The following is a 12,168-nucleotide window of genomic DNA, read 5'->3' as shown; positions in this document are numbered from 1 at the left end:
AATTGCAGTGATGGTGTGTGTGATACAGACATCTTGCTGTGTGAGCTCAACTGGGAGCACCATCCACTGCAGGAAGTCCATTAGATAGAATGAGACTAAATACATAAATGCTCAAGTGGGTTATCTCAGTCACAACAAGCTCTAGCTATTCAGGGGCAAGTTGTGCCCACATTCTGTTGTAAGGCCCCTGGGCTCTGTGTGCTTCTGGAGTGACCAGCTGGAAACTATGCAGCAGCTTCATGAACTTTTTTTGATAAGTGGAGGTTTTTACTGTATTAACTGTGACAATGAAGGGTGGCCTCAGCTATTTATTTTGACACTAAATTGTATTTGTTTCACCATGGCCCCGTGTTTCCAGTGTGTTACAGATTATAGTATTGACAGGATTGTAAAGTTGTCAAGGTGAAGCTGAAGATTTTATCAGCTGAGCTGGTACAGTCAGGGCTTTTGGCAGCCAGGAAGGAAGGCATCCAAGGCAGCTTGGGTTTGTAGGATAAGTATACTGGTTACAGGCAATAATCAGTGAAAAAACCTAGCAGTTTAAATATCAACATTATTATTCTTAGGTCGCACTGTTAATTGAACAGAAAAGAGACGTTCACAACTTTCAAGGCTATTGTTTCAGGCTGTCTGTCTACACATTGTGAAGACAACACTGCACTAGTTTGTAGACCTGAGCTTATTCCCATAGCTATGAAGACAAGAAACAAACCAAACAGGTCTGATTCTGAAGCACAGTTCTGCAGCAAGGGACAGATGCCACAGCAAATCCCACAGCCGTCCAACTGCAGGACACACAGAGCAATTGCCCATTTTATTCCCCTAACAACCAAGTGTGACAATCTGGCTTGTGAATCTGATGAAGTGGGTCTTACCATGAAAGCTCATTACCTAAAATAAAATAGCTAGTCCCTAAGGGGCTACAGGACTGTTTGTTTGTTTGTTGTCAGTCAGGCTCCAGACACCCCAGGAGATGAACAGGGGATCGGAAGCCCAAAGAATATACAACTGAATCAACTGTCAGTATATATTGCTCGAAGATTATCCAGCAAGGTCAGGAGACTGCAGTAGACAGGGCAGGGGCTTGGAGATGTGTGGGGAGTTCAGGGGAGAGAGTGGAAGGTGGAGTCAGGATCATGTGGGTGGGGAGTGCAGGAATCAGGGCAGGGGCTGTGGGGCTCAGGAGTCAGGGCAGTGGTCATTCTGGGGCATAAGCATCCCTGCTAGCAGACCCCTCGCTTTCCATTTTATGAGAAACATTTGCATTCCAGGCACGTCCCATTCTCCTGGCACAACCAAACCTGACCTTGCTTTAAAATATAAGAGGAAACTGCCTAGCAAATTTGAAGGTCCTGGCTGTGACCATTTTGGATGGGGTGGGGAACCTTTTTTGGGTTGGGGCCAGTGCCCCATGGAAAAAATCAGTCAAGGGCCACTTCAGTGAGAAGTGAAAAAAATATCCCACACCCCTCACTGATGTGCTGCCCACATGACAAACAAAAAAAGACACTCCCCTGATCCCTCGCACACCAGCCCTAGATATGAGGGGAGCCAGAGCTAGTGGAATCTGTGGTCCTACATAGGCTCTGGGAGGGGGCCAAAAATGAAGGGTTCAGTGTGGAAGGGGGCTGCCAGGAAGCAGGCTTGGGAAGTGGGGTCTCGGCAGGAGGGAAGGTGTAGGAGCGGGCTTTGGCTGGGCAATCTGGGCAGGAGTAGAGGGTGGGGGGTCTGGGCAAGAGGGGGTGCAGGAGCAGGCTGGGGTGGGGGTTCAGGGTGTAAGGAGGGTAGCAGCAGATGGAGGGTGGTGGTCTGAGCAGGAGGCGGTTGGTGCAGGAGCCGTTTGAGGGTGGGGGTTTGTCTTGGAGATTGGACGCAGGAGCAGGCTGCGAGTGCAGGGGTCTGAACAGGAGAGTGTGCAGGAGTGGGCTGGAGGTGGTGGGCTCTGGGTGATGGGGACCAATACCGGCCAATCAGAGTGGCAGAGGAAAAGCTGATCCAGGCACCACTGCGCTGCTGTCCCTCCCAGCCAGAGGAAGGGGAGCAGCAGCAGCAGTGGAAAGGCAGAGCCTGTGGGCTGCATCCAGCCCTGGCTTGCCTGGCTCCGGCCCACAAGGCTCGTGGCTCCATGTCTCCCACCCAGCAGCAAGCCAGGGAGGAAGCCCTGAACCTTGGGGGGCCAGATCCAGGAAAGCCTCAGGCCAGATCCAAACTGCAGGCCTGGGGTTCCTACCCCTGGTGTAGGAAGAGTTCTTGAAAAAAAAATGGACCCACAGACAGATGGACACACACACAGAGACACACAAACTCTCTCAAAGATATAGTAGATTATTGTACTATAAAACTGCATTAAGTGAGGTTCTGTATGAAAACTGGTAATACACGACTAGTAAGACCGGGGTGTGATGTTTGCAGGAGTGGGGTTTAAAGAGCTACTTATACATGCTGGAAAGAACGTTCCTAAAATATATTTTGAGGATAGCCTTGATAAACAAACCCACCTTAGACAAAGGTATGTGGATTTACCTGTCTGGGTCAAGTTTTGTAAGCATAGACATTAAAGCACATTTACATATAAGATAAACAAAGCAATCAAACTAACAAGCAGTGGAGAATACAGCTTAATAAACACACCAGGGGACAAGTATCACAGAGGTAGCCGTGTTCATCTGTAGCTTCGAGAACAACAAGAAGTCTTGTGGCACCTTATAGACTAACAGATACTTTGGAGCATAAGCTTTCATGGGCAAAGACCCACTTCATCAGATGCCACCAGGGGACAGACTCTGCACTCCCAGGAAATCTTCCTGTTCTTAAAGCCAAGACAATAAACTTTGGGTGCTACAATGGGAGCAAAAAGGGACATTCTAGTGATCCATCACTTAGGAGAGATAGGGAACAGCAACGTGAACAGTGGATCCTGTGGCTCAGGAGGGTGTAAGCTGCCCTTGGCTAGCCGTACACAAGGAACTGGTTTAGACAAAGATAGATTTGTTAGAATTAAGTTTTAGACACCAGAACGTATGTTATTTTTGTTCGGTTTGTAACCCTTTTCCATCTCTTTTCTTTCGCAGGGTGTCACTTTAATCTCTGATCTTTGTTAATTAACTTATTCTTGGCTTTACTACACATTGTGTTAGTCCTGTTATATTGAAGTAAAATGTGAGTCTTCTGTTAAGCTCTTTGAAAGCAATAAATGTAACACTAAGGAGAAGAACTGAACACTGCAGAGAGATCTTGCTGGAGAATTTAAGAACTAGGGTTTATTGGTTGTTACCTACAGGCAAGATTTTGACTGGCAAGTCTCAAGGAGTTTGCTGGCAAGGCAAATAGCCTGGGGCTTCAGGGATAGCTGATCGTGCACTTTAGCCGCAGCCAAGTTCTCACTTGCTGAGCCAAAGGATGACACAGTGGTTTACAGTTCTGGGTTCCCCAAGGAGACTCTCATACCAAGTTTCCAGCAAAGAGCTTTCAAACAAAGCAGATTTTTCCACCCCATACAGTATCTGTGCAAGCATCTGAATCTAAATACAAGACAGGGCTGGAAAAAAAAGTTAGAGAAAACAGGTTTTTACATAGTATTAGAGAAGCCAAAAAGTGTGTACCGGAGGCAAGAGTGCTCTGATCTCGACATACTGTATGTTGTCCTCATAGAGTTCCAACAGCCCCTGATAGAAATAGGCCTTGAACACAGGTGCATAGCAGATAAGGCCAGAGGCAGTTGAAAAAATATTCTCAAATCTTCTCCAAATGCTGGCCTGCGTTGGATATGTCACCTCAGGGTTGTCCGTCACCAGGGTTAGGTTCCTCAGCAAACTAGAGAAAGAGAAAGAGGACAGCTGGCTTTAAGAGGGTACATAATATGAGCTGCTAACTCTGTACCCAGGGGACACAAAACAATATATACCTTCTGTTTAGATATGGACCTTGCCACCGAAGGCCAAGTTGTCTGTACATGGGGCTCCACCATCCACAGCTGCCTCAGAGGTGGAGTGTAAGAGTCCTTCTTCTGCAGCCACAGCACCACTGCCAGTGTTTTAGGCCACATACCAGAGGGAAAGGAACAGGAAGAGATGCCAAGAACAGTATCTCACCCAATGGATGCCCACTTCCTGACTGGAGCCTCTAAGCATTACACAATGCAAATAGTTCCCAACTTAAACTACCCAGGTAATTACTCTGATATAATTGCCTTCTGCCTGTGGCTGACACAGGTTAACAATATATTCTTGCAAATACAACTTTCATTTCAGTCAATTTATTTATGGTTATTGGGATCTCAGTTCTACTTGTGACCACCTCCAACAAGGTAATACCCCTACAGACAGAGGTGACATTGTTTCAATATCACACGCTCATTAAACAAATGACTTTCTTTAACATCAGAAAGGAACTAAAATGTGATTTTTGAATCAACAGAATGAAATGGTTATCTATAAGAAAGGCCTTTATTACTACTGAACCAACTTGGCTACTCCATTATACCAGTCCAAAACTTGTAATTTGCCAATGTAAGCAAAGGATTTGATTTTTCAGATTTACCACCTGGGAAACAAGTGGCATGACTCAGTTCCTGCATGATCCTCTATTTATTTTGCAGATCTTGTCTGAGTACACACTTCCTCACCAAAAGCATAGAGGCACCAAGTAGTAGTAAAAGGGGAGTTTGGTGGAAGCAGAGAGAACTTGATTATCTTACAATTACCATGAGCAGCTGCAGGCAATTCTGTTTGAATTTATATTACAGTAATATTTATCCTCTGAACAGCTCCAATTATGGACCCAGGGTGATCACTTTCCCTGGGGCAGAAACTCTCACAGTTATCATTAGTTTATCAAACGTTCAAGCTGGAGGTGTCAAATCAAAATAGCAATACAACTGGTGAATAAGCTAATTTGGGGCTGGAAAAATTGCTGGAGTTACAATAAGTTGCATTCAAGTGGGAGGTAGCTGGATGCTTAAAAGCTGACAGTCTTATCAGCCTGAGTAGGTCTGATTTTTATCTAATATTAGAAGCTAAGTACGTTTGAGCATGGCTAGTAGTTGGATGGAAGATCACTGGAGAATACCTTCATGTCTTGTTGTTTTCCTTTGATAACTGTAACTGTTCCTTAAATACTATTTTATGTGTGATGTCTTCCCTAGTGGTTTATCATTTGTGCTCCACTATGTTACAGAGAAGAGTTGAATATGATTCTCTCTCTTATTATCTTGTCACTGTCCTACTGCTAGTAGATGAGCTCCTGTCTACCCTAATAAATAAGCAATGCTGAACCTGGGAGGGTGGACCAGGAGACCTCAAAAGGATGACCATAAAATGGAGTCTGTTCACCAGGCATCCTGTGCTTTGGGCTGCTTTTTCAGTCATTTAAGGAGCACCTTCCTGTGATTCTGGCTGAACTTTTTCCTTACTTTTATTCGTTTGGGGGGTTGTTTTCATTTTTAAAAGCAAAATTATACTCAAGTAGCACCTTAAGGATGAGATTTTAAATGCACAAGAAGCAGGAAATTCAGAGTGAAAGTTTCCACAATAACTTTAGCTCTCTCCTCTTGAGCATGACAACAGGGCCTTTTGTTCCATTATTACAACCCCAGGCAACACCAGGAAACAAGCCAATGAAAAGGAAGGGACCTGAACCTTCACTAGGGAAGCATATAGGCAGTATTCCTATGACTGCATGTAATGGCGTTCTGCATTTCAGACATGCCGGCGAGCACCGAGTGGTGACATGGGAGCATCACCCTAGAAACCAGGAATGTGAGCACCAGCAGCATCTTTTTACTAGCTTATCTCACTGAGTTCAGCAGGAGATTGGCCTCAAGTAGAGAGGGCATGCTCCTGCTCAGCGGGGGAGGGTGGAAAGACTTTGTGTGTGAGGAACCTGGATTGCATAGGAAGCCTCCAAGAAAACAAGATGCAGAGTTCCAGATTAAATGAACTCCCCCAGATACCGGGCAAAGGGAAATTATTCCCAAAATGCAGAAGGTCCTCTGAGAACACCTCCCTGGAGGGTGAGCCTGGGGGGTTGTCTCTATCAGGTGTAGAAATACTGAAGGAAAATCTCAGGGTGGGTCAAAAGACCATGTGAGTCTATTTATGTGACCATGCACAGTTCACTTCTAGATAAGGACTAATACGTAGCTATTAATCTAAGTACTTTTTCCATAGATTTTTCTGGACACAAAGATGTGTGATGCTCTTTTTCCTGAGTATCTGGGCCCTTACACAGATTCTCTTATATTGAACCTGTTGTGTCTATGTAGCCTGTGCTGTGGTGTTAGGACTTGTAATAAACCCACTAATGCCTCTCCTAAGAAATTAATTGTAATCTGTTTTACAAATTCCCCTTCCCTTGGGACTAATTATTCATGTGGATAACTGTTAGGATATAGTGATCCATCCTTGATAACATGCTACTCCTTTAAGGGATCTTTCCATGAACGACCTATGAAGACAAATCTGGGGTTTGCTGAACACAAAGCACATTTTTAGATGATTCTGTGGGGGAAAAAACCCAAATCAGTGGTTGGATTCTGCTGGAAAGACACTGCCTGGAAAGCATGTGATAACATACTGAACAATAGTAACAGAGAAGTAGCTGTGTTAGTCTGTACTCCAACAAAACAAAGCAGCAGAAATGTAGCACTTTAAAGACTAACAAAATGATTAATTCAGTGATGAGCTATTGGGTCTGTCCTACGAAAGCTCATCACAGAATAACTCATTTTGTTAGTCTTTAAAGTGCTACATTTCTGCTGCTTTATACTGAACAATGCTATTGCTGCGCATAAGCACAAGGGGGCAAAGTGACAGAAGTCCTGCAAAAGTCTCTTCTGCTTCTTTATGATATAGAACAAAGGCTCGAAAAGTTTGGTTGCTTGTTTAGAAAAGTTTTTTTTTCCCTCCTTGTTTTCTATTCTGAGTCCCCTGCATTGCATTCATCATGGAAGTATCTGAGTTCATTCCAGGGACAAAGCAAGCAACTTGATTAGCATCTGTCACCTGTGGTTCATTTTCTTTCTCATCCTCTTTCTTAGGAGAGAATTGCAAGAGCAATGAAATGTTGGTTTGGTAACATACACTCTATTTGGAGTTTCTGTTAAAGAAAGTAGGCTGCAGAAATCCATCCTGCACTTGAGAGCAGAAGGTGGTGAGGTCTGTGATAGTTATTAATTCCCATGGAAATCTGTGCCAGTGCTTGAGACCAGCCCCCAAGAAAGCTCCATCACCTACACTGAGGAGCTTTACCCTTATGGAAGAAAGTGCCCTTCTGCACAAAGAAAGTCATCCACTTCCTGAAGCTTTATCTGATCTTTTAGATATACTGGGCCAGGGCCACCTTAACTCTTTCACCTTGCTAATATCAGCCATGTCAACTTTGCTTTCTTCAGTGTCTCTGAACATGTTTATTGGGAGCACTCAACTGTAGCATCAGAGGTGTTGAATATTTAACCAAAAAAAAGTGCTTCCAAATGTTATCCCTTGGAATTAAACAGGGGGAGGATTTTTAAAAATATTTTTAAACTCCTTGACTATGAACCTCTTCCCCTCTCTATTGCACAGCCTTCAGTCTCTCGCAACATTACCACTTCACTAGCTCTCCAACCTTACAGAGAATTCTAAGGTCAGGCCAGACAAGACCTGAATTTCTAATACAGGATAAACCTCTTAAATCCGGTACTCTCTTGTCCAGTGACATCCATGGTCCAACAGGAGCATGGATGTTGCAGGACCAGGGGCTAGGGCCAGACCGGTGTCCACCAGACTAGCCAGGGCTAGAGCCAAAGACCCCCATTGGCCCCACTGCAGCACAGGCAGGGGGAGAGAGGTGTTGAGCCCCTGCCAAAGCACAGGGCTAGGACTGGAGCCCCCCACCAGAACCCTGTGGCAGCCCTGAGAGCATGGGGCCAGGGGGCCAGAGCCCCATGGCAGCCCGGGGCACCTGGAGTCCCCAGAGAACAGGAGGCTGGGGCCGCCTGAGGGAGAAGCCAAGGGCCTTTCCTGGTCCAGCAAATTCTGTTGTTCAGGATCTGTCAGGTCCTGACCATGCTGGACCAGGAAGGTGCGACCTATATGAAAAACAAGCAGGAGAAAGAACTAGTGGAGGGGGCTACAGGGCCTTTCTACATTACAAAGCAGCAAAAGATATAAAGACATGTGCCTTTAATTTTGCAGATCCACTCTTAAGCAGAGGACTCTTTTCAGAAATAGTCTTGAGGGGGGGGCAAAGTTGTGGCAGCAGATAAAACATGATATCTGGTTACCCCACATCGTGCTGGAGAGAGAGGTATGCAGGATGTAGACCTACGAAAAGTTGGCAGGGTGTAACTACCTTTCTTGACCCATAGCAAATGACACCCCTGCTTTAGGAAGCGGTCTTATCTTCATAACCACACTAATTTCTGGAAGGCAGACTGTATGGTCACCTGTCTTCCCCACGCCTCTTCTAAACTTGAAAATAGATAGTTTGATTGAGGGGTTGTTTGGTTTGTTTCAAGTCCTTCACTCCGTTTCCACACTGAAAACGAGCCAATGTGGGACCAAAACCTGAAAAAACTCTCACTTGCACCCTTGCGCTCACACTTGCTGATCCCCCCCGTTTTGTACATAAGAGAGCCTGGATGCTCCCCAGAGGCCACATGCCCTTGACACATATTTGCAGCCACCCAGCTAACCATTGGTTCCCACCCATTCATCCACCCGACATCTCCTCTCCCTCAGCCTGTCGATGCTCAGGGGCAATTAGGAAGAAGGGAAGTCACTTGCAGAGCACGTGTCCCAGGGACTGGGAACTTTCCCAGAAACTGAGCGGCACGGCAGATTGGGTTTCGTTCCTGGCAAGAGACCCACTCCTCCCTTGCCAGAACCTCTCCCCAAACCCAGATTAGCACCCAGGGAAGAGATAGAATAGGAGGGTGCGCTCCAAAGTAAGGTGGCTGAGATCATGTGCCTGAGCTTTACCTGGGGGCATTACATTACATCATCTTGTGGAGACGGACACCTTAAGGACAGTGAGAGGCAACACAACCTGTTGGATAAGCCTTGGCACTGGGTTTCAGGATACCTGTGTTCTGTTCTTGCCTCACCTGCTCGGTGAGCTGGGCAAGTCACTTTACCTCCCTGTGCCTGTCTCCATCCCTCTCCCACCTACCCCGCTTCCCTTGTGTATTTAGATTGCTTCTTCAGGGCAGGGGCTTGCTGCTTATGAGGGGCTTGTCTACACTTAACACGTTGCAGAAGCACCACTGCAGTGCTTCAGTGTGGACATGACCTATGTCAACCAGCAGCAGAAGTAATCCACCTCCCTGACAGATGGTTGCTAGGGCGATGGAAGAATTCTCCTGTTTACCTAGCCCTGTCTACACCAGGGTTCGGTCAATAAGGCTACATCTCAAAGGTGTGGATTTTACCTACACTACATTGTACCCTATCCTATGTACATTGGTGCAGTCACAACTACAGCAGTGTAAGTTCCTGGCATAAACCAGGCCTATGAGTCTCTCCAGCACCTAACACAATAGGGCCCTGAGCTCTGTAGGGGCTTCATGATGATACCCTAAAATAAAAGGCAAGGGGAAACTGGAGGGAAATATGAAACTGAAAGGAGTTCATGCCCCCAGTAAGCCAGTAGCTGGCAGAGCCAAGCATGCCGTGTGGGGTCTTCTGCACAGGCAGTTTCCTCACGCCTCCACCCTTATTGCTGTAAATGAGGTTCTCTTGACTAGACCCAGAGGGAGACTGTGCTCTGGGCAATAAAACAGAATGGGGGGCTTGAGGGAGGTGCCTTACAGCATCCTGAAACAGCCAGGGCAATGGCCTCTGTTCAAACAACAAGAAGTCCTGTGGCCCCTCACAGACTAATGAATATTTTGGAGCATAAGCTTTCATGGGCAAAGACCTTCTGCATCAGGTGCATTGCCTCTGTTCAAGTATTTCAAAGGGAGATTCCATGCAAATCTCTTCTATTATTTGTCACCTTTTCAGGAAGGGTAGAGGGGATGTGGTGTTACTGTCTCCTTTTTCCTCACTCCCACTGCTGGAATGAAGGGAAAAGCCAGGCTTTCCTCTAAAACCAGAGCACCGACAGCTTCTGTGGGCCTCCATGCACGATGCTGGGGAGCCCGGCTCTGCACCCTCAAAAAGGCCAGAAGCAGCCAGCCCTCAGTGCCACCCAGACCACCCTCCCCACCGAGTCCTTACAGCCCCACAGAGCAGTGCTCTGGCAGTAATTTAAAGGGCCCAAGCCTCCAGCCACCACTGTCACAGTAGCATCGATGGTGACTGGGAGCCCTGGGAGCCTTTGAATTGCCAGCTTCTGAGGCAATTGCCTCCTTTGTTCCCCCACCACACCGGTGGGTCGGTCAAGAACAGAGGTGGCCAATCTGTGGCTTTGGAGTGGCATGCAGCTCTTCAGAAGTTAATATGCAGCTCCTTGCTGGAGCTACAGGTGCCAACTCTCCAATGTGCTGGGGTGCTCTCTGGCATTGTCCCCACACTGCCCCTTTCCCACAGCCCCCACCCCTTCCTGCACCCACCCCCACCAGCCTCCTGCGCACCACAAGACAGCCAGGTGCAGTGGGCAGGAGGCACCAGGATGGAGAGGAAAGCACTGATCCGTGGGGCTGCTGGTGGGCAGGCAGTGCTGGAGGGGGAGCTGATGTATTACCGTGGCTCTTTGGCAATGTGCATCGGTATTGGTAAATTCTGCTTCCTTCTCAGACTCAGGCTGGCCACCCCTGCCAACCCGATAGTTGATAGCGAGGGTGCATGCTGCTGGAAAACATCCGCATCTCCCAGGAGACGTTCAGGCTGCTGCTTCTGAGCTTCCTGACAGGCCAGTCTGGGAGCCCTAAAAACTGCTCAGCCAGGCACCATCTTCTCTTTCTTCCTTTCATTCTCCCCTGTCTGATTTCCTCAGTCTGCTGCCTTCTCAGCCATCCGGCTGAGGAGGAGGGGATGCTCTGGGGAACTTCAGCACTCTCTAGCCCAACAGATGGCAGAAGTCTCCCTCTTCCTTAAGCAAAAGTAGGGGGAGCTGCACTAACTGGAACTTTAATGCTTGACAGCACCTCAACCCGAACTGCCTCCCAAATCTTTAGTGCTCCATTCCAAGGCAGACCATTAAGACTGGAAAGGCATGCGTGCCGAAATTAGGAAAAGCCAGGCTGAATGTGCATCTGCATTATGAGAAAGGTCTTTCATTACAGGATCACATGCTAGCTTTTTTTCCACAGGAAACCTGCCTTGTTCAGTACACAGGATAGAGCATGCATTTCCTAACGCACGCACGTTCAAGTTTTCAACCATCACAGGCCAGTGACAGCATGTGTGTGTGTGTGTGTAAACTGCAATTTTAAATCGAGGGTCCCACTTCCAGAGCAGCCACACCCCAAGTGGACAGTGGGCCAGATTGACCTTGCAAGAGAAGCAACGTGTGAGAAAATAATCAGCAAAGAATAACAGTGCCACAAAGCTCCAGGGTGCCTCAGACCATTGCTCACACACCTGTTATCGAACTCACTGATGTTGCGCAGCTGCTTCCGGTAAGTCTCTAGCAACACCCACTCTGAGCAGTTTGGCGGCACCAGGCTGGGAGGGTGAGGCTTGGAAAATCTGAACTGCACGGTCCCCACATGCGTGAAGCAGATGTAGCAATCGGGTAGGTAGGTAGCATTGTGCACCAGCCAGTCCACACTCAACACAGCGTAGTCATGCAGGTGTAAAGCAGCACCTGCGGGCGGAAAGGGGAAACATAACAAGGATGGGCAGCTGGAGCAAAGGGGAGGTTGGTTAGCAGGGTGACAATTAAATCCACCCATGCGGGGATGCCTGGAGGATCTCAGAGTAACAGGCAGGAGCAGCCCTGCAGCAGCAAGCCTGCAAACCTGCCCTGCCTCCCCTGTGTGAGAGACAGATGGCACATTCCACATCAAACACAGGACAGGCAGAGCGTGATGGCTCAGTTTGAGGAGGGGGGAGGGAAATCAATAGGGAGCTCTACGCTCTACTTCTCCAATGGGATGGAAAATGCACTGAGTTATTAAAGGTCTTTCAGACACAATTCACTGTGAGGGAGCTGGCTCACACCCCACTGATTTAAAGAGGAACGTTCACACATAGCAGCACTTTACAACACGAGAGTTAACAGACAGACCTGCACCAGTTCCCT

At 47.4% G+C, this 12,168-nt stretch overlaps 1 protein-coding gene across 2 annotated transcripts in view; it reads right to left on the bottom strand.

Moving 5' to 3' along the window:
- Positions 1–12,168, bottom strand: part of ADA2 (adenosine deaminase 2) — a 29,364-nt gene that overhangs the window by 10,395 nt on the left and 6,801 nt on the right. For both annotated transcript variants that reach the window (XM_074983765.1, XM_074983767.1), the window contains exons 3-4: positions 11,505–11,730; positions 3,603–3,813 (exon numbers count right to left, since the gene is read on the bottom strand). In XM_074983765.1, the coding sequence (XP_074839866.1) occupies positions 3,603–3,813; positions 11,505–11,730 (437 nt within the window). The remainder of the gene's footprint in view (positions 1–3,602; positions 3,814–11,504; positions 11,731–12,168) is intronic.

Source organism: Carettochelys insculpta, chromosome 1, assembly GCF_033958435.1.
Source record: "Carettochelys insculpta isolate YL-2023 chromosome 1, ASM3395843v1, whole genome shotgun sequence".
In the NCBI taxonomy this organism is placed as follows: domain Eukaryota; kingdom Metazoa; phylum Chordata; order Testudines; family Carettochelyidae; genus Carettochelys; species Carettochelys insculpta.
Note: the sequence above shows the minus strand (reverse complement) of the source record. Positions and strands in the feature narration are given on the sequence as shown.